At 34.1% G+C, this 20769-nt stretch overlaps 1 protein-coding gene across 1 annotated transcript in view; it reads right to left on the reverse strand.

Annotated features, from left to right (window-relative positions):
* Positions 1 to 20769, reverse strand: part of LOC132495364 (sodium channel protein type 3 subunit alpha-like) — a 114398-nt gene that overhangs the window by 58375 nt on the left and 35254 nt on the right. The window contains exons 4-11 of the mRNA XM_060107220.1: positions 18201 to 18319; positions 16494 to 16583; positions 11384 to 11512; positions 10533 to 10624; positions 9464 to 9736; positions 9202 to 9265; positions 4434 to 4575; positions 3148 to 3354 (exon numbers count right to left, since the gene is read on the reverse strand). Of these exons, the coding sequence (XP_059963203.1) occupies positions 3148 to 3354; positions 4434 to 4575; positions 9202 to 9265; positions 9464 to 9736; positions 10533 to 10624; positions 11384 to 11512; positions 16494 to 16583; positions 18201 to 18319 (1116 nt within the window). The remainder of the gene's footprint in view (positions 1 to 3147; positions 3355 to 4433; positions 4576 to 9201; positions 9266 to 9463; positions 9737 to 10532; positions 10625 to 11383; positions 11513 to 16493; positions 16584 to 18200; positions 18320 to 20769) is intronic.

The following is a 20769-nucleotide window of genomic DNA, read 5'->3' on the forward strand; positions in this document are numbered from 1 at the left end:
CAGCGATCTCATGGGTGGACTAAGCCCCCCCCACCACCTGCCTCCTCTCCCTCCTCTCCTTCAACACTGGCTATTTATTGGTCATTGTCAACTGCATTGTCAATAAGGAAGTAAAATTAACTTAGTCCTGTGCCATCCCAGTCAATATTAAAACACTGGAATGAGATACCTTGGAATCAGTTTAAATTTTTTTTATGTATGAAGCTAAAGCTGAGTCAAATCATGATTTGATCACTGTAATCCAATAACTGACTTTTAAGTGAAAAGAACTGACATTTTTTTAGCTGACCTAATTAGGATAGAGATAATTAAGTTCTGTAAACTTCTGTTAGACATAGTGCACTTTTACTGCTAAATTTAAAAGATTATACTCTTTTAATTGATGCCATATTTTCCCTAAAGTGGCTGAATTTCAGAGTACATTCTTACCCCTGTACTGTATGTTTAGTATTCTCAAGCACATCGCTTTGTCTGTTTTTATACATGATAATAGAATAATCCAATGCTTTAAAATACAACTATGCATTATCTATCTATCTATATGTATACATGTATATTATTTCCTATAACATTTATTTAAGCTTTGAAATGAAGAAATTCTTTGCCCTGCAAATAGCTGTCTTATTTCATTATCTTACAAATGTGTTTTATTTGTAGTGATCTGGAATAAACTCTTAGATACTTGAAATATAGAAATTTATGGCAATCATTATGTAAACTTTATAAGATTTTCAAGTATCACCAAATTTGTTTATGGCTTTTCTTATAAAATCAATAAACTATAACCATGATACTGCTCTGTACCCAATGGTAAGACGAAGATACCAAGGATTTATTGACGTTCGAATAATGCTTCATATATTTGGAAACATCCATCTGAAAAAAATCACTATACACAAAAGTTATTTGGACTTCTGCTTCTAATCAAGATATAGTAACAGCTCAGATTTGCTCTTCCTCTGAAACAACCACTAAAACAGACTAAATACATGTAACAATGGTTTTGAAGACACTATATGAATGGGCCATTGGGTAGAATTTTCAGAAGGATTTTCACTTAGTAGTAGGGAATAATTAGCCTTAGATAAAATTCTAAGTTCTACCTAACAGATCTTCAAAAGTTTGAAGATGGAAAGGATCAAACTGTTTATAAGTAATTTAACTATGCTCCCAAACAAGGACTGAGAATCCAGCACCCCAAAAGGTAAAGTTTCAGATGTCTGGAATTTAATTGAAGATTGTCAGAAATGCAAAAAAAATCAGGAGTATATAACCAAAAATGAAGAATAAATTATGAAAATTGACCAAGATCTGACACAGATGTTAGAATTAGCAGACAAGGACTTTAGGACTCTAAACAGTTATTATAACTGTATTGTGTATGTTCAAAATGTTAGCTATGTGGGAGATATAAAAGAGAAGCAGATCAAGCTTTTAGAGGTGAAAACTATAATGTCTGAGATGAAAAATACAGTGGATGGAATTAATGGCAAATCCAGTGTTGCAGGAGAAAAGATGATAAATTTGAAGACATAGCAATAGAAACTATCCATACTGAATTGACAAGCTGATTCTAAAACTCATATGAAGCTATACATTTTTAAAATATATTTGACCTGGAATAGTCAAAACAGTCTTGAAAAAGACTATCTAATTTCAAGACTGTAGCTATTAAATAGCTACAGTGATTAAGAGAGTGCAGTTTTGTTATAAAGAGAAGCAAACAAATCAATTGAATACGATAGAATCCAGAAATGGACTCACTCACATATGGACAATTGATTTTTGACCAAGGTTCAATGGCTGTTTAGTGGAGTAAAGATATTTCGTTCAACAAGTGGTGCTGGAATAATTAGATATCCATATGCAAAAAAAAAAAAAAAAAACTCAACACATAAATCACACCACCTTACACAAAAATTAACTTAAAATGGGTCATTGACCTAAATATAAAACATAAAACTATAAAAATTTCAGAAGAAAAATTAGGAGAAAATATTTGTGATTTTGATTTGGGAGAAATTTCTTAGATGCAACACCAAAAGCATGATCAAAGAAACAGAAAAAAAAGTTTGATAAACTGTACTTCATCAAAGTTAAAAACTCTGACCTCAGAAAAGTACAGTTGGGAGAATGAAAGACAAATTAAATTACAGACTGGGAGAAAATATTTGCAAAGCATAGATATCCTGAAGGACTAAAGGACTTATTTCATTTATATATTAAAACTACTCAAACTCAATAATAAGAAAACAAACAACCCAGCTAAAAAGTGGGCATAATATTTGAATATCCACTTTACAATAGAAGCCATACAGATAGAAAATAAAAACATGAAAAGATACTCAGATTCCTTAATAATTAAGAAAATGCAAAATAAAGACATCAATGAAATGCCTAGTAGAATGGTTAATAAGACATCATACCAAATGTTGGTGAAGACCTAGAGGATCTATAATTCTCACTGAAATGAATCGGATTTCACTTTGTCTTCCCATGACTTTCACCTTCAATTTATGTTTTTTTCTTTAAATCAGGTACTGTTTGTCTCTCTCTTTTCCTCAAGACATGAATGCCCCATTCACTGTGGCCCTAGCCCAAACGTCCTTTAATATTAATGAGAATTTAAAGTTGGAATCTAATAGCAGATGCCTTCCTGATATCCTGATATCCTGCTGTGCTATAGAAATTCCAAAGAATGGTTAAAATTAGGTATGCATAAAGTTTTCTTGTTCACATTTGAGATCAATCAACTATAGAATAAAACTTCAAATGTTGTAATTAGGGGTAAAACAGGAGTAGTTGGAAGTATCCATTATGTATCTTTTCTACATTAAACTGAAAATCAAAATCTCCCCTGAGTTTTCATGTGACAATTGCATAGTTAACCTTATTCTGAATATGTTTTCTACCCTGAGCTAATTTCCTTATCTATAATATCTAAAAAGCTACTCTGACTCTAACTTAGGAAACAATTTTATGTTTGAATAGCTTTCTCTTTTCTAATGGCAATGCCTGTATGCCAAATGAAAAGCCAGTTCCCGGTTGACCTCTATAGTACAACAATATTCCTACTTAAAACTAAATAATAATAACAATGATAATAATAATAATAATAAAGCTGCTTTGCTTATTATCACTTAGTACCTGAGCTTCTTCCTGTTGCTTTTTAATCTGTTCGAGCATTTGCTGAAATTCAGCCTCTTTCTGTTCTGCCTCTTCTAAGGTGGCCTGATTCTGTTCTTCATAGGCCATGGCCACCACAGCCAGGATCAAATTCACCAAATAAAAAGAGCCCAAGAAAATCACCAGGACAAAAAATATCATGTATGTTTTTCCAGCAGCACGTAACGTCTAGGGGAAAAAAAAAGATAAATTTCAACAATATTTTATAAAATGTCCCCAAATAAAGATCGGATTAGCATCATTAGACAGTCAGAAGACAAATGCTTTTTAGCATTCAATGTATTTTGACCAAGATTTTATTTGGTGTTAAAATGCACACACACAGACAGACACACAAATAATAGTTAAGTTATTTGAGGCTTGATTGTAGTGTCATTTGATGTAAGCACACACATTTCAAATTAGTATATACTGGATATATATTTGAGCACTACTAAAATGCTTTTCTTAGAGTCTATAATGTGGGGCAATATTACAAGTAAGGACACTATTTTTAATTCCTTTCAATGGAGTTACTACTCTCCACATCATCTAGAGAGAACATCTTTCTTCTCTTCTAGCTGCAATTAACCTTAGGTTTAATTTGAAATTTTTATATAATTGAATTTTGAAATCTTTTCACATGTTCTTGTTAAATCCACAACTATATTATAAACTCAAAGTCATGAACATTCTCTGCATCCTCCATAGCCCCTAGCAGAATGCTTGTCATCGAAGAATCTCAATATACATGTACTGACTGAATGAACAATTGGGATCCTAGGCACACTTGCTTTATGCTGTACCCTTCTCTGTATTCTAGAGTGTTATAAACAAATATCTATACTAGTCATTTCATATATGTTCATAAATTTAAATTTCATGCATGTTAGTTTGAACCTTTCTGCTGTGCTCTGAATATGTGTGTCCCCCCCCCCGCCCCGCCCAAATTCATATGTTGAAATCCTAATGCGAATTGTAATGCTATTAGAAGGTGGGCCTCTGGGAGGTGCTTAGGTCATGAGAGTGGAGCCTGCATGAATGGGATTAGTGCCTAATAAAAAGAGACTCCAGAGAGATCCCTAACCCCTTCCTCTGGGTGATGACACAGCAAGAAGATGTCAGCTTATGAACCGGGAAGAGGGCTCTTGTCAGAATGCGATCATGCTGGTGTCTTGATCTTGGACTCCCCAGCCTCCAGAACTGTGAGAAATGTATTTCTGTTATGGCATTTTGTTATAGCAACCCAAAGGGACTAATACACTTACCAGCTGGTAAAGGTTCTCCCAGTAGTCTTGAGTCATGAGTCGAAATAGAGACAAGAAAGCCCAGCTAAAAGTGTCGAAGCTTGTGTAGTCATAGTTGGGGTTTCGACCAGCCTTCACACAGATGTATCCTTCCGGACACTGGCTGCAAGAGAGAGAAACACTTTAGATAATTGCTCACAGTGAAACTGTTATCAGATGAAATTTATTAGGAAAATCAATAGAAAACTTAGGTGTGAGGAATCATTTATAGACATTTATAGACATTTAGAATGGCAGAGAGGCAGCAACCACACATTTTTTTTTTTGCCTCTGACACCTTTCTTTTCAAAGTGGCAAGAATCAATGATTAAAAATGAAAAGTCAGAAAACAAAAGGTCGGGAACAACTTAATGAGTTACTTCATTAGTCACTTCTATAAAAATTCCTAAAATAAAACTTATATTTTAGAATAATTTTTAGATGTGCAGAAAAATTGCAAAGGGAGTACAGAGACTTCCCATATATCCCATGCCTAGTTTCCCATATAATTAACATCTTATGTTGGTGTGGTACATTTCAATCAATATTGATATATTATTATTAACCAAAGTCCATAATTTAGTCATATTTTCTCCGTTTTTCCCTAATATCCTTTTTATGTTCCAGGATCCCATCCAGGATGCACATTACATTTAGTCATCATGTCTCATTAGGCTCCTCTTGGCTGTGACAGTTTATCAGACTTTTCCTTGTTTCTGATTACCTTGGCATTTTTGAGGACTACTGGTCAGGTATTTTGAAGAAGATCTTTCAATTGGGATTTGTCTGATGTTTTTCTCATGATTAGATATTGAAGTTATGGATTTTTTGGGAGGAAGACCACAGACGTAAAATATTATTATCCTTACATCATATCAAGGGTACATGCTATCAGTATGACTTATCACTGTTGATGCTAACTTTCATCACCTGACTTGAGATAGTGTTTGTCAGGTGAGATAGTGTTTGTCAGGTTTCTCCACTGTAAATTTACTCTTTCTTTTTCTTCTTTTTCCATACTGCACTCTTTGAATAAAGTCATTATGTGCAGCCTACACATAAGGAGCAGGGAGTTATGATCCACCTTCTTAAGAGTGGAGTATGTACAGAAATTATTTGGAATTCTTCTGCATGAGATATATCTATTATCTCTCATTTATCTATTTATTTATTCAATCAGTTATTTATATAAGTATGTACTCATGGATATTCATTTTATACTTTGAATTATAATATAATTATTGTAATTTTTTGCTCAAATTGTTCCAGTTTTGGCCATTGGGAGCTTTTTCACTTGACTCCTATATCTCTTTGCCACAACCCATGGAGGTGTGTGTTTTGTTTTTGTTTGTTTTTCAGCACTTTCTTACATTCTGGAACTACAAGGTGTTCCAGGCTCATCTGTTATATTTTCTACCCCAGTCCTAGAATCAGCCATTTCTCCAAGGAGCCTTTGCTCTTTTATTGAAGAACAGCATTAGAAATCATGATAAGTGTGTGTATGTGTTTGTGTATACACATATATCTCCTCGCTCTGCCAGCTGAGGGCCTAGAAGCAATGACACTGCCTTGGTAATAAACACAGCACTCAGATCTTGCTTTCTAACACCATATGTATATATTTTTGTATGTGCCTAGATTAAGCTAAATATATAGTCATACTCATTTCTCCAACTTTATTTCATTACTATGGGATCATTCTGGACTGATCCTCCTCCCTTTGCTTATCTGTAACCCCTCACTCCAAAAGTGAGAAACCTGGCTTCTTCATCTGCTATCTATATACTTAATTGTTCAGTACTAGTATACATGTATAATTGTTTCAGTATTGTTAATCCATATTATCATGGAAAACAACTTTATCAAATAGAGTACAGTTCCTTTTGCCTTAGTCTTACAGGCTCCATTCATTTCTAAAGTTACTTAGATTAGCACCTATTCCCCTCCTTCAGTGAGGTTATTTTATATGTTAAAATATATTTAGAAACCTTTGTCACATTCTGTGTTTCAACCTGGGATCCCTAAACCTCACATAAGATTTTTTTTTGCTTATACTGTTTAGTCTTTGTGCTGTAAAGTTCTATGAATTTGACAAATGCTTAACGTTCACCATTTCAGAATCATACAGAATAGTTTCTCCACCCTAAAAAATCCCCTATGCATCAACCAGTCAAGGCCCTACCCTGAACCCCTGGAAAACATTGATCTTTTTATCATCTCTATTGTGTATCTTTTTCAGAATGTCATGTAATTGGAATTATACAGAATGTAGCTTTTCCAGATTGGCTTCTTTTTACTTATTAATATGCATTTAAGGTTCATCAATGTTTTTATGGCTTGATGGCTCATTTCTTTTTATTACTCAGTAATATTTCATTGTATGAGTATTCTACAGTTTGTTTACTCACTTCTTGAGGGATAACTTGATTGCTTCCAGTTTCTTGTGATTATGAATGCAGCTGATATAAATATTCATATCAGGATTTTGTGTGGATATAAAATTTCAAATTAATTAGCTAAATATTTAGTAGGGCAGTTGCTGAGTTGTATGGTAAGACTGTGTTTATTTTTTAAGAAACTGCCAAATTGTCTTTTAAAGTGGCCATACTATTTTGCATTCCAACCAGCAATGAATGAATGAGAATTCCTGTTCTGCATCTTCACCAGCAGTTGGTATTTTCAGTTTTTTTAAAAAAATTTCTGTCATTCTAATAGCTATATAGTAGTAACCCATCATTGTTTTACTTTCAACTCCCTAGAGACAAAAGATGTTGAGCATCTTTATATATCCATATTAGCTATCTGTGTATATTCTTTTGTAAGGTGTCTGTTCAGAGTTTTGCCCATTTTTAAATTGGGTTATTTGTTTTCTTTTTTTGAGTTTTACGGGTGCTTTGTTTATTTTGGATACAAGTCCCTTATCAGATATGTGTTTTGCAAATACTTTTTCCCACTCTATGGCTTGTCTTTTCACTCCCTTTACAGTGTCTTTGCAGAGCAGAAGCTTTTAATTTTAATAAAGTCCAACTTATCAATTATTTCTTTCATGGACTGTGCTATTGGGGTTGCATTTAAAAACTCTTCACAAATTCCAAAGTCATGTAGCTTTTATTCTATGTTTTCTTAAAGAATTTTAATAATTTTGTATTTTACATTTAGGTTTATGATTAGTTTTGAGTTAATTTTTGTGTAGGGTGTAAAGCTGTATCTAGATTCATTTTATTGCATATGGATCACCAATTGTTTTAGCACCATTTTTTGAAAAAATTTTCCTGTCTCTATTGAATTGCATTTTCTTCTTTGTCAAAAGCTAGTTGACGACATTTTTTGTGGTCTATATTTTTGGCTGTCTGCTCTGTTTCATTGATCTATATCTACTATTTCCCAATACCATATTGTCTTAACGACTATCGTCTTATAGGAAGTCTTGAAATTGCATAGATTTCTTTAGAATTTTATTTGACATTTAACAATAGAGTGGTGGTCAATTTTACCATGTAAATTACCTGACCCATAGCAGGTACTCAATAAAGGGAAGGGATTAGTATGGGTTAGTAGGGATAAAGTATGCATTAACCAACCTTATCCAAAATTTCATCTAGGTTTTTACATTAACTGTAATAATAAAAACAATAGCTAACATGCAATAAATGTTTTTGATGGACCAGGTGCTAGTCTAAGTGCTTTATATGTATTAAGTAATTAATCACCATAATAACCCCAAGGGAGGGATGATATTACTCTCTTCATTTTAGAAATAAATAAACTCAAATACAGAGAGCTTTGGACACTTTTCCAAGGTCAAGGAGTTTGTAAATGGTGGAGGTAGGATTTGAACCCAGGTATATATAAACTGTAGAATCTATGCTCTTATTCAACCATATCCTCCTACCAAAGTTTGAGAAAACTATCAGGAAAAAAAATTTCCCCCAAATTCCATCTCTGTGACTGGTATATGGTTTCAGTAACCCTCTTAAACCTTTATGACCACACCAGTTTCCCATTTTCTAGGATGGCTCAAAATATGTTCTGTATAAGTTCTGTGATCTAAGAGTCACTTACTATTGCTATCCCTTGGCTTCTAAGAAATTCACTCTCTACCCTGACTTAAAATTAATTTATAATTCTCTTGGCAAAATATGTTAAGTATGAGAGACTAGCAGGCTAGCTAAGACATTACAGCATCTCTTATTGTGGAATGTGAAAAAAAATGTAAAATATGCAGATGCAGACTCAAACATGCCTTTGACATACATCTGCCACGTGGCTTCCTTGCATACAGGATTTCATGCTATTTCAAGTATATATAAGTCTCTCAAAGCAGTTTCCCAACTGGGTTTGCACCCTGAAGACCATGTTACAGTCTGGATCATTTCTAGCGACAGCAAAACTTATCCCATCAATACATCCTCACATCAATCAAAATGTACCCATCTTATGTTTCCTTCCCTGTAATTCTTAAATGGCTCTGATGGGTTTACAGACAAGACAGATGCTGGGCCTTCACACTTAGAGCAATAATTCAGGTACATCTTAACTGTCAAATTCTTGATGACAGTTCTTCACCCAAAGGGATGATTTTAATGGCTGTGAGTTTAGAATTGATACCAATCCAATTAAGACAGAGAAGGTACTTCCTAGGTAGGCAGTACCACTCTTTATTATACACGTGTAAGGCTACCCCGGTATATTTTTCGTATTTGCTTTTTTTCCAAAATGTTCTACATCTTTAGAAAAAAGTTTTCCTTACCCTGCATCTGAGCCATTTCCACAGAGTAAAGGGTCTTTTTGTCCATCCAAAACATAAAAGTGACCTGTTAATATAAAGAATAAACTGTTTCATTTCATATCAGTCCTATTGCCATTAGGAACAAATGAGAATTTGTTTAGTTCAGTTATTTCCAAAGTGGACACCAATTTACAAAGATGGCTTCAAGCCCACAGCCTCAACTATTTATAGTTGAAAACTCATTCAGCAACACTGAGATTAACAATGGAGCAATCTTTCTTACTGTCGTCTTCAATGTAATCCTTCCAGTTAAATGTGCGCATTGTTACATTAACAAATGTCCCATTTGAATTCATTGTGCCATTAAAGAAGGAGGTGGTGTTGGTTTCAAAAGCAGAATCGCTTGGGGGCCATTGCAAACATTTATTCCGCAGGTTGCCCATGAACAGCTGCAGACCAATTAGAGCAAACACGCTCAGACAGAACACAGTCAAGATCATGACGTCAGAAAGCTTCTTCACAGACTGGATCAGGGCCCCTACGATGGTCTTTAAACCTGAGGAGAGAGAAGGATAGGTCAGCTGAGGAAGAGTGTCATAAGCCACAATGTCTTCTTAATAGTTATACACATTCTCTTTTCCCACAAACAATTGTTTGTCTCTTTAGACACCAAAGCTTTATGGACAGCCAGATAGTTTGGGAAATGGATGAAGAGCAGAGTTGATTTATGATCAGTGTGCTTTCTGGAGGTTTAAAATAAAAGTGTAAATATCTAGGCAGGAGGTTTTCTTCATGTGTGGTTTTATGTGCTGCCACGAACATGTAAAGTCAAACTTGCAGTTGTTTTACACTTCAGATTTTGTGTTTCATGAGGCTGTTTCTCTCCAACCATTTTTTAATACTAGCTTCCAAGTAGCAATGATTTAAAGGAGGAAAGAATTTTAAAATAATAAAAATCCCATGCCATGTACATGCTGTTCAATAATAAACTTTTCTCCTTTATAAGAGGAGATCCACTTCCAAAATAGATCCGCAGTAAATGGTAAAATCTAAATCAGTTAGTAAAGCCATGATAGCAAAGCTTTTTTAGAACGTAAGGAAGAAAACATTGCATCGTAAATGCAAAAAAAAAGTGGGTGAGAAAGAGAGCAAAACTAGTATTTTTTATAGACACCTCATGCAATTCTCTGTTAAACTCAAAGGCTGACTTTATAAATAAACATGTAATCTCATTTGGCATTCTTGAAGATGACAAACTATAAGCAACAAGGCTAATGTTATAAGTGTAATTTCAACCTCAATATTATTACAGTGTATTTAAAGTCAGCCTCGGTGTTTAAGCTAGCTCTCACCTGGAATGACTGAAATTGTTTTCAGTGCTCGGAGAACTCTGAACGTTCTCAACGCTGAGACATTGCCCAGGTCCACAAACTCTGTTACATATCTGTAATAGGGAGTTCACACACAAACACAATAACAGAACACAAGAAACAGTTGGAGATATAAGGGGCCTACCATCTTACACCAGTTTCTTCTTACCTGGGATTACAGAAATAGTTTTCAGAGCTCTCAAGACTCTGAAAGTTCGAAGGGCTGAAACATTGCCTAGGCTTACAAATTCTGTTACATACCTGTAGAATTAAATCAGAGTTACTGATAGTTTTGGAAAAGTTTATACTAAGTAAAGAATGAAAAGTGGGTTGGTTTGGCATATAGAGCCCCTTGAGTTTTATGGAAATGCTATAGACTTCAGGGTGCCATGTGCTAACAGCTGCCTTTACGGAATAAAATACTGCTGCTTTATTTCAATGCAGTTTTCACTAATATGAAGAAGTTTGTTTACAGCTGCCTTTATGGAATAAAATATTGCTGCTTTATTTCAATGCGTTTTTCACTAATATGAACAAGTTTGTTTACAAAACTAATCGAAGTACAGTTGGTGGTATTAAATTATAGTCAATGAATAACTTCACTTTGATGAAGTAGAAGGCTATATGACATGAAGGTAATTCCATTTATTGCTCATTTACCAGATATATTTACCTTGCAATATATATTCTAATATATATTCTCAAAATATATGAGGCATATAGTTAGTTTGGCTTATAAGCAAACTCTACTTTAAAAATACGTCACAACTACCTGATTTATGCTGCAACTATTTTCATTCCTTTGAGCTTAACATGTTTTCAAAAATACTCACGCCATCACAATGACACTGAAATCCAGCCAGTTCCATGGATCACGAAGGAATGTAAAATCTTCTAAGCAAAACCCTCTTGCCAAGATTTTTATAAGTGACTCAAAGGTATAGATTCCAGTGAATGTGTACCTAGGAAAAGCATCCAAACAAAAATTAACTGTTTCGTTTGAACTGTTAAAATATAGCAAATCCTATCCTTTTGTGGTTTTTCACTTCACTAAGTCCTTGTTCCTTATTTCCACTTACAAAAAAAACTTACTAGTTTAATCTTATGAGCTTGAGTAAAGGGTTAAACTGAAGAGATAATATCTTCCACAAAGAATCTGATCTTGTTTAAATATTTAGGTTTTAGAATAATAGTTTCATGTGTTTTATGGATAATTATCAAGCTTGATCTGCTAGAGCAACACTGTCCAAATGAAATATAATACAAGCTACATATGTAGTTTTAAAATTTCTAGTAACCAAATAAAAAAGAAAGAATGAATAAACTTAGTTTGCATATTATATTTTACTTAAACCAATATATCTATAAAATGTTATTCTTTCAACAATTAAGACTAGCCAAATTTCAAGTTTCAATAGCTGCATGTGGCTCATTGGACATTATAGCTCATTGGACATTATAGCTCTAGAGATAACATTTCTTGGATTTGTTTATTTATAATAAAATATTTCACTCAATTTTCTTAATGATTAAAATAATTTTGGAGGATATTTTACATGTCTAATCTAGAAAATGTACTTCCCCTTTTTATCCTTAAGATTCAGGCATAAAGTTATAAATCTGCTTTTCTCTCTCTCTCTCTCTCTCTCTCTCTCTCTCTCTCTCTATATATATATATATATATATATATATACACACACACACATATATTCACCAAATATATATATATATATGTATATATACATATTCATCAAAAAACTGTCAGTGCATTAGTATTTTCTCTGTGTGTGTTTACACAATTACCAAAATTACCAAAATTCAGGGATACCAAAAATCCTGAATCTAACCTCTCATCAGTTACTACGCAGTTGGGCCAAATCATTTAAACATTCTCAAATTCAAGTTTCAGCCTCCAAAATGGTGAAAAACTTTTCCATTTGTTGTTTGGTAGTGAATTTCTAGCCCTCTCTCCTTTGAGTGTTGACAATACAAGTTATTTCTGTTTCTTCCAAAAATAGTTGGGAGAGAGTACTTGTTTTTCAACAGTGGATTCTTTTTAAAAGTACAATCTAAGTTTGTTCTTCAGATTACTCCTCTCAAGCCACAAAGATTTAATTTACTTTCATTAAAATTCATTATCTTTTCTAACCTACTAGTATTTTATATGTGAAAAAAGTTAGGAGAGTTATTTTCGCATTTTTTTTCTGTAGAAATTTCTCTCTTATGAGGGAACAAAGAAATCAAAGGAAAATGTATGCAGAAATCTTCACGTCTAGTTTTCCTAAGTCTTCCTTTTTTAAACAATTCAATTAATTTCATGAGGAGTAAGTATAACTGCTATCTTTACTTATTATGAAATAACCGACTTTATTAGGAAGACATAATTTACAATGCCAAGCTTATGGTTACTGTGTTTTGGTTTGGATCTTTGTGTATTACACAAAATCACCATGACATTTCTGTTTGGAGAGTTACCTGGCATTGCAAAAGGCATAAGAGACAGCTCTCATGTATGTTCTGTTTATCCTATTAATGGTTAGTGCCCTGTGGTTTACACTTAAGCAATTCTAAGTTATCTACAGACTAGAAACAAGATTAAAGTCCCTGCTCCTATTCCTGTTTTTGGAAAAGGAAGAGAATTTGTGGGGACATTTGGAGTGTATGGTGAGTGTGATAGCTATCCAAGGAAGAGAGGTCTTAGAACTTAACATTTGAGACAGCTTTGCACAGAATGGGTGTTCAGATGTACCTATTAGCAAACTAGATTGAACAGGTCAGTGAGAATCAAGGGGATCTTGATTTTTCTTGGCTGTACCCCCACTAGGCTCTTAATCATATTGTTGATTCTGTCCATTTTACAAGGTGTTTTATTTTCCCCTGTAATTTTGATGTCTATAGAAGTGCCTTGCCTTACATAATAACAACCTTCACTATACAATATGGTCCTCAGGCCTTCGGAGTATGCCACCTCTTTGTACAGGGACGGTTTCTGCTACCAGTGACTTCTATTTTCATGTCAGAACTGACTTCTCTTTTCATTGGACTCTGTTTTTTTTGCGTTATTTTTTGTTTGTTTCTTTGTTTTGTTTTGTTTTTTAGCTGTAACCACTAATATTTTGCTTGTTTTCCTGCTGCCTTGCTGTCAACTGACTAGAGATAATTGATCAGAAACCTGTGCAAAGTTTCCCAACTAAACTGTGTAAGTCAAAAGCTTTTGTAAAGCTAAGACTTTTGATAATGGATATAGTCATCTCTAAAAATGACTTTAAAAAGAGAAAACTGCATATTCAAATAATAATATTTAAGTGTCCCCTTTACCTGTCTCTCTCTTTTTTTAAAATATCTTTATTGGAGTATAATTGCTTTACAATGGTGTGTTAGTTTCTGCTTATAACAAAGTGAATCAGATATACATATACATATATCCCCATATCTCCTCCCTCTTGCGTCTCCCTCCCACCCTCCGTATCCCGCTCTTCTAGGTGGTCACAAAGCACGGAGCTGATCTCCCTGTGCTATGTGGCTGCTTCCCACTAGCTATCTATTTTGGTAGTGTATATATGTCCATGCCACTCTCTCACGTACCTGTCTTTTAATAATGTTATACAAATGAATTCATGTATGTTAAAATATGTCAATAATTTCTGCAAGGAAAATAACATACAGAGTAGTTTTACATAGGTATGTCCATTTGTTAATCCCCAAATCATAAGAATTCTGTTAAGTGGCTTGCCTCAACCTAAGAACTGGATTCTCTACTAAAATGATTTCTAGGGAGCATTTTCAATCTACTATCAAAAAAGTCTTTAACTAATGTGTTAAACCACTGACAAATGATAGCTTAGAAGGATGCTGTAAATCCTCATAGAAATCTTTAAAAAACAGAAATAGAAGTGGCAGTATTTGTCATAATAACTTATCTCCTGCTGGACATTACTTTAAAAAATATAACAATAAGAAGAACGTAATAAAATTTTCTTTTGCACTGAAACAAATACCTGATCATTGCATTATACCATACATAAATAGCCTGTATAACCTAAACATCTTCTGTTTCACTAAATATCATGTTTCTTTGTCATGAATAATCTCACATGTGATGGACAAATTGGGGAATAATGTTGTTATAATGCAGAGATTGTATTAGTTAAAGCACAGTTTTCCCCTGCGTATTGATGCTTTGAAATAATCAGGGACACCTTTTCCTTCACATTTACGTAGAACATCCTCAGCAATAAAAGACCTTAATACTAATGAAAAAATTAACAGAACTTCCTTCTTTAGTGCAAGCAGGGTCTAGTTTAACATGGCCCAAACTACTGTGCTTAGATATTTCCCTCTGTATTAAAATACTGAGTCAAATGTTTTATTTTGATGATATCATTCAAATGTTCCCAGGGTCTCCATTTCAAGGGAGAAAGGACAAGACCCATGGTCTGAGACTGCAGGGAGGTTGCTGGCTGAGATTTTAGGTACAAATGTCCATAGAGATTTAACTGGGCCAATATCTTTTTATTAGGATTGTCATTGTTTTTATTAGTGTTCTAATTACAAAGTCTTATAAGTTTTGAGTGATCTGTCCATAATCATGTTTTCCCCTTAAGCCCTGTCATTTTTTGAACATGGTTTTGCAAAGACATTTTATTTCCTTTTTTTAAATGTCTTTATTGGAGTATAATTGCTTTACAATGGTGTGTTAGTTTCTGCTTTATAACAAAGTGAATCAGCTATACATATACATATATCCCCATATCTCCTCCCTCTTGCGTCTCCCTCCCACCCTCCCTATCCCACCCCTCTAGGTGGTCACAAAGCACCGAGCTGATCTCCCTGTGCTATGTGGCTGCTTCCCACTAGCTATCTATTTTACATTTGGTAGTGTATATATGTCCATGCCACTATCTCACTTCATCCCAGCTTACCCTTCCCCCTCCCCGTGTCCTCAAGTCCATTCTCTACGTCTGCGTCTTTATTCCTGTCCCTATGTTCTTCAGAACCATTGTTTTTTGTTTGTTTGTTTGTTTGTTTGTTTTTTAGATTCCATGTATATGTGTTAGCATACGGTATTTGTTTTTCTCTTTCTGAGTTACTTCACTCAGTATGACAGACTCTAGGTCCACCCACCTCACTACAAATAACTCAAATTTGTTTCTTTTTATGGCTGAGTGATATTCCATTGTATATATGTGCCACATCATCTTTATCCATTCATCTGTCGATGGACACTTCGGTTGCTTCCATGTCCTAGCTATTGTAAATAGAGCTGCAATGAACATTGTGGTACATGACTTTTTTTGAATTATGGTTTTCTCAGGGTATATGCCCAGTAGTGGGATTGCTGGGTCATATGGTAGTTCTATATTTCCTTTTTACAGAACACATCTGTGGTGTTTTAGCACACATCCTCTGTCTAAATAAACTATGTGTTGAAATATAACTAAACATCAAAGTAACTTAAATACCTAAATGTATTTTTCCTAAATGTAATGTTATAACACATAACTGAAATGCCTAATATAGTAATATAGAGCTAAACACCTAAATCTATTTTATCAGAATATAACAATAATGGTAATATACTAGAATAAAATGTTTATTTATAAAATTATTCAAATGGTAATTATATTTTATCTAAAGTGCATAACTGTGATTCAGTTTTAACTTTTATGCTAAATGATTGTTTAGTTTACCACCTAGTATATACAATTAATAACCTTTCTTAAACAGATACTGTCCTTTGTCAGAAGAAATACCTACCTCATAGGAGAAAAAGTCCCCTAAAGAGCTTCCTCTATTTTTTTCATATTATGGAAATAACTTTTTCTTAAAAGTGTTTAGCCTGACTTCAAAAAAGTGGAAACCATGAGTCAGACCATAACTATAAGGAGATTGCTAGAGAATTTGAATGTGTATTTCTCATTCCAAGAAATTATTTCTACTTACTCTACATTCTTTGTCCAGTCTGGAGGATTACTCAGGGTCATAAATACACAGTTGGTCAAAATAGTGCACATGATAAGCATACTGAATAAAGTAGATTATAGTTAAGGAATAAATGCTAGTACAATGTCATGGCCACTTAAAAATGATCCAGTACAAAAAAGAAAAAAATCAACACAAGTTACCTGTAAAATTAACCTTACTTATTTCTTTTAAAACAATGGCAAAAACAGTAAGAAACTTCAAAGTGTGTCATATACTCTTGGTCCATTTTTTTTTATTTTACATCATTTTCTCACAAAACTGAATTCAATAGATAGAGATCTCTATTTGAAGCAAATGGGAATTTTGCATTTCAGTGAGTCGTGTGAAACTGCACTGCAGGGGAAATGACCATTCTTTAGTAAGTTTATAGTGTAAGTCTAAAAGTTATACTTCAGGTATTGTTTACAATTTCTACTGACAGAAAAAATGTTAATGAGTGCAATATAATACACTTGAGAATGTACAGCCCCATATATTTGAGGATTACACTGATTGAGAATTCCACTGTAATTAGGAACTCTAGCAGTCTTATAATGATGTAACTTGTTCCTTTAGCGTTTACAACGTAAGAATAAAGAGAGAGACAATTTTTTGCTAAAGAGCTAGTATTATTTTGTAACTTTCTATTTTCACTTGAGAGTGTGGGAACTTTGACCATCTAGCTATCTTCCTGTATCTAGTCCACACTATACCTAAACAAACACTGTTTTTAAACCTTCCTAAGAATTAGATATAGTAATTTCCCTTAGGATCTCAATCCAGACTTCACTCTAAGGAAGTTTATGATTACATATTTTGAGGTAAATCTTTTATTTTAAAACATAAATACTTTACAATATCAAAACATGGAATGGGAGAATTCAAATGCACTTCAAAAGGTTATCAGTCCTATTTCCCCTGTCTCTAGGTTAACCCTGTCTCTTTTGTCTCTCTTTTAGTTTTTATGTTAGCCTGTTTTGAACCTGTATAAGATGCTGATTCTTGAACACTGCGTCTGAAGATCACCTTTCTATTTTATTTTCATGTCTTGAGAATTTTCTTGAAATCCACCCGTATTATGTCATTTTACATATACATTTTGACTATCACTGTAAGTAGTTTTAAGTTCAATGAGTTTTAAATATATATTATCAATCAGATACATAGGCACATAGTAGTTTAAAAAATATTTACTAAAGGAAGGAAAGAGGGAAGAAAGGAAGGAAAGAGGGCAGAAAGGAAGGAAGGAAGGAGGGAGGGAGGGAGGGAGAGAGGACAGGCCCAGGTGATGAAAATACAGAACGAATTAAGGCACAGAAGTTTGAACATTTGGTAATATAGTTAATAATACTAAGCACCATAGACTATGTTTCTTTAGTGGTGGTTATATATGGTCTAATTGAGGTTAATAAAAAGTTTGAAGTAGATTTGCTGTTATTCCTACTACACAATGTGTTTCATTTACACATTCACTATCATGGTAGCGTTTTTACTTCTAGAATCATAATAGTCATTCTACAATAATTTTGTTATAAACAGCAGAAAATCAATGAGTAAAACAGATTAAACAACAATGTTACCATTAATCTCAAAGAAATTATATATATATATATTTAAAAAGAATGACATTTTTTGTAAAATCAACTACTAGAAACAGCATTTAGACAATTCACATGAAAAGGATATGAATGTACCAAAATCTTAATAGCAATTTTCCTAACAGGGTTTAGCGGAGTTAAAATATACAAGGCAGAGGTGGCACTGAATCGGAAAATTGCCTTCCCTTTATTCAATACTATAAAAGTCTGAAAAAGAAAATATGAGAAAAAATCACTAGATTAGACATGTGGCTTATTTGAAGAGCTTATACACATAAAAAAACTTTTTACCTGATTTGTTTGAACTTGTTTAAGCCAATTTGTATATCATAACTATAAACATGTTAGATGTTTCTCCCTTAAATTAACATATAGCTACAAATAGAGATATGATATACTATTATCTAATCTGTCTCTCAGGTATCAACTTCCTGATACAAACTGCTGATCCTACACAAAATTTTTACCAAGATGTACGGTAACTCTATGGACTCTAAGTCTATCTAAGGCTTACCATCTGTCTCCAGCTTTGGTAACTTTTGAGATTATTCTGTACATACTGCTATTAAAATAATCTTTTATAAATATTTTAGTTGCATCAAGTCTTTTAACTCCAAAGTTTATGAAGGCTATTTTCCCTCTGGTAGTTGTCCTACTTTAAAATGTTCAAACAGGCTGAATAACCTGGCTTTGCTCATTCTATAGATCTGCTGGTAATACTGAGAAGGAACAGCTGCATTAAGAGTTAGGCTGGGGCCTCCCTGGTGGCGCAAAGTGGTTAAGAGTCCGCCTGCCGATGCAGGGGATACGGGTTCGTGCCCCGGTCTGGGAGGATCCCATATGCCGCGGAGCAGCTGGGCCCGTGAGCCATGGCCGCTGGGCCTGCGCATCTGGAGCCTGTGCTCCGCAACAGCAGAGGCCACAACAGTGAGAGGCCCACATACCACAAAAAGAAAAAAAAAAAAAAAAAAAAAAGAGTTAGGCTGAATTACATCATTTCAAAGGGCATTCCCTGAAACCTATAATCTTCAATTTACCATTTAAGCTGTACTACCCAGTGATTACCTAGTAGGTCTCTCTAGGATCATCTTTTATTTTTTTCCCACCAAAGCATCTCTGTTCCAGCCAATTCAATTCACTTGCCAGTTCCACTCACTGTCAACTTCTCCCTCTGATTCTGAAAATGAGTGTCAAAGAATCCTAGAGGAGGGAGGCACTTGAAAGGTCATGTAATGCAAACTTCCTCCCGTTTCAGGTCCGTAACAGACCTGACAATAAGGTCCCACCTACAATGACCCACTATTATATCAGAGGTTCTTAGTCCTGTCCACATGTTAGAATTTCCTGGGGTGATTTTAAAATCGCCGATATATGGGATCCACGTGAGAACAATTGAATCAATTTCTGGAGGATAGGCACAAACAATGGTAGTCAAAAAATTGCCTCACGTGACTCTAATATGCAGCCAAGGATTGAAAATTCCTACTCTCTGGGAATGTCCTCAGCTATCAAGATCATCTCCTCCGCCATGTCTTTCCAGATAAATCACACTGCCTTCTGATCACTCCCTAATTGTTCCCCTTTTCCAGTAAGTCTTAATACATTAATATACGCACATTGGCATGTTGCTTGTAATTACAGTCAAGTAGCAATTTACATGTAGAGTTCATTCCACTAAGGACTAGCTTAGAAGTTGTTATAAATCATTGAGCATAAAGAGCCTGTTCGCTACTTTTTCTCCATTTTTTCCACAGTATTTAATAGCCTGGTTTGCAGATAAACACTTGTTTTAATTAAATGTGGGTTTATCTTTAAGATGCCATTTACCTTTAAGACATCTATTCTATATAACCAGTTACTTAATAATATGTTTTTATCCTTTAAGTAAGGGCTATATCCCATACATTCATGTTCACTGACAACATGCTCTGTTTGAATAGATATATTGTGAGTATAATATTTATATTGTAAGTATAAAGGGTAGAGAAAACAACTTCTCTGCACATTGGCCTTTTGTATTCAAGACCATGGACCTCACCAACCATTTTCTGTGAACTGTACTCTATAAATTTGAACAATTCTATGACAAGGGCAAATAAACTGTTCTTTACTAGCACTGAGATTATCCACAAGGGACAGTGGACATTGGGAAGAGTGCCCTTGAAGCACAAATGCATTAAAGGATTTTTTGAATTCACAGGATTAAATCATGTAATATTATAGCCAAACAATCTAGATCCATTTAAACATTCAATGATAGCAGTAACATGTAAAGTTTACCATAGTTTAAGGTGCATTTACTCATGCTTTTTTGAAACAATATCCCTGAAAAAACCACTTGTAACATTGAGAGGATTTTATTTTGAAAAAATCTCCAAAAATAGAGTGAACAGGAATGAACTGTCCCTTAAAACATGGAATCCTCTTGTCTTCCCACAAGATTGGCCTTTGTAGTACTAATGGGATTAAAAATGACATGCCAAGGGCATCTTCGGTGAGTTTACTGATTCTGGAAAAAGCAGACCTTAAGAACACAATACTAGTTTATTTCTGGAGAACAGCCCCTAACACAAAGAAAACTCTGAGTTCTGAGAAATTAAGAATAAAACGTTAATGTCCTGTATGGTGAAAAAAATTAAAGAAAGGCATTTGAAATT

This window comes from Mesoplodon densirostris, chromosome 8 (assembly GCF_025265405.1).
Source record: "Mesoplodon densirostris isolate mMesDen1 chromosome 8, mMesDen1 primary haplotype, whole genome shotgun sequence".
Lineage (NCBI taxonomy): Eukaryota > Metazoa > Chordata > Mammalia > Artiodactyla > Ziphiidae > Mesoplodon > Mesoplodon densirostris.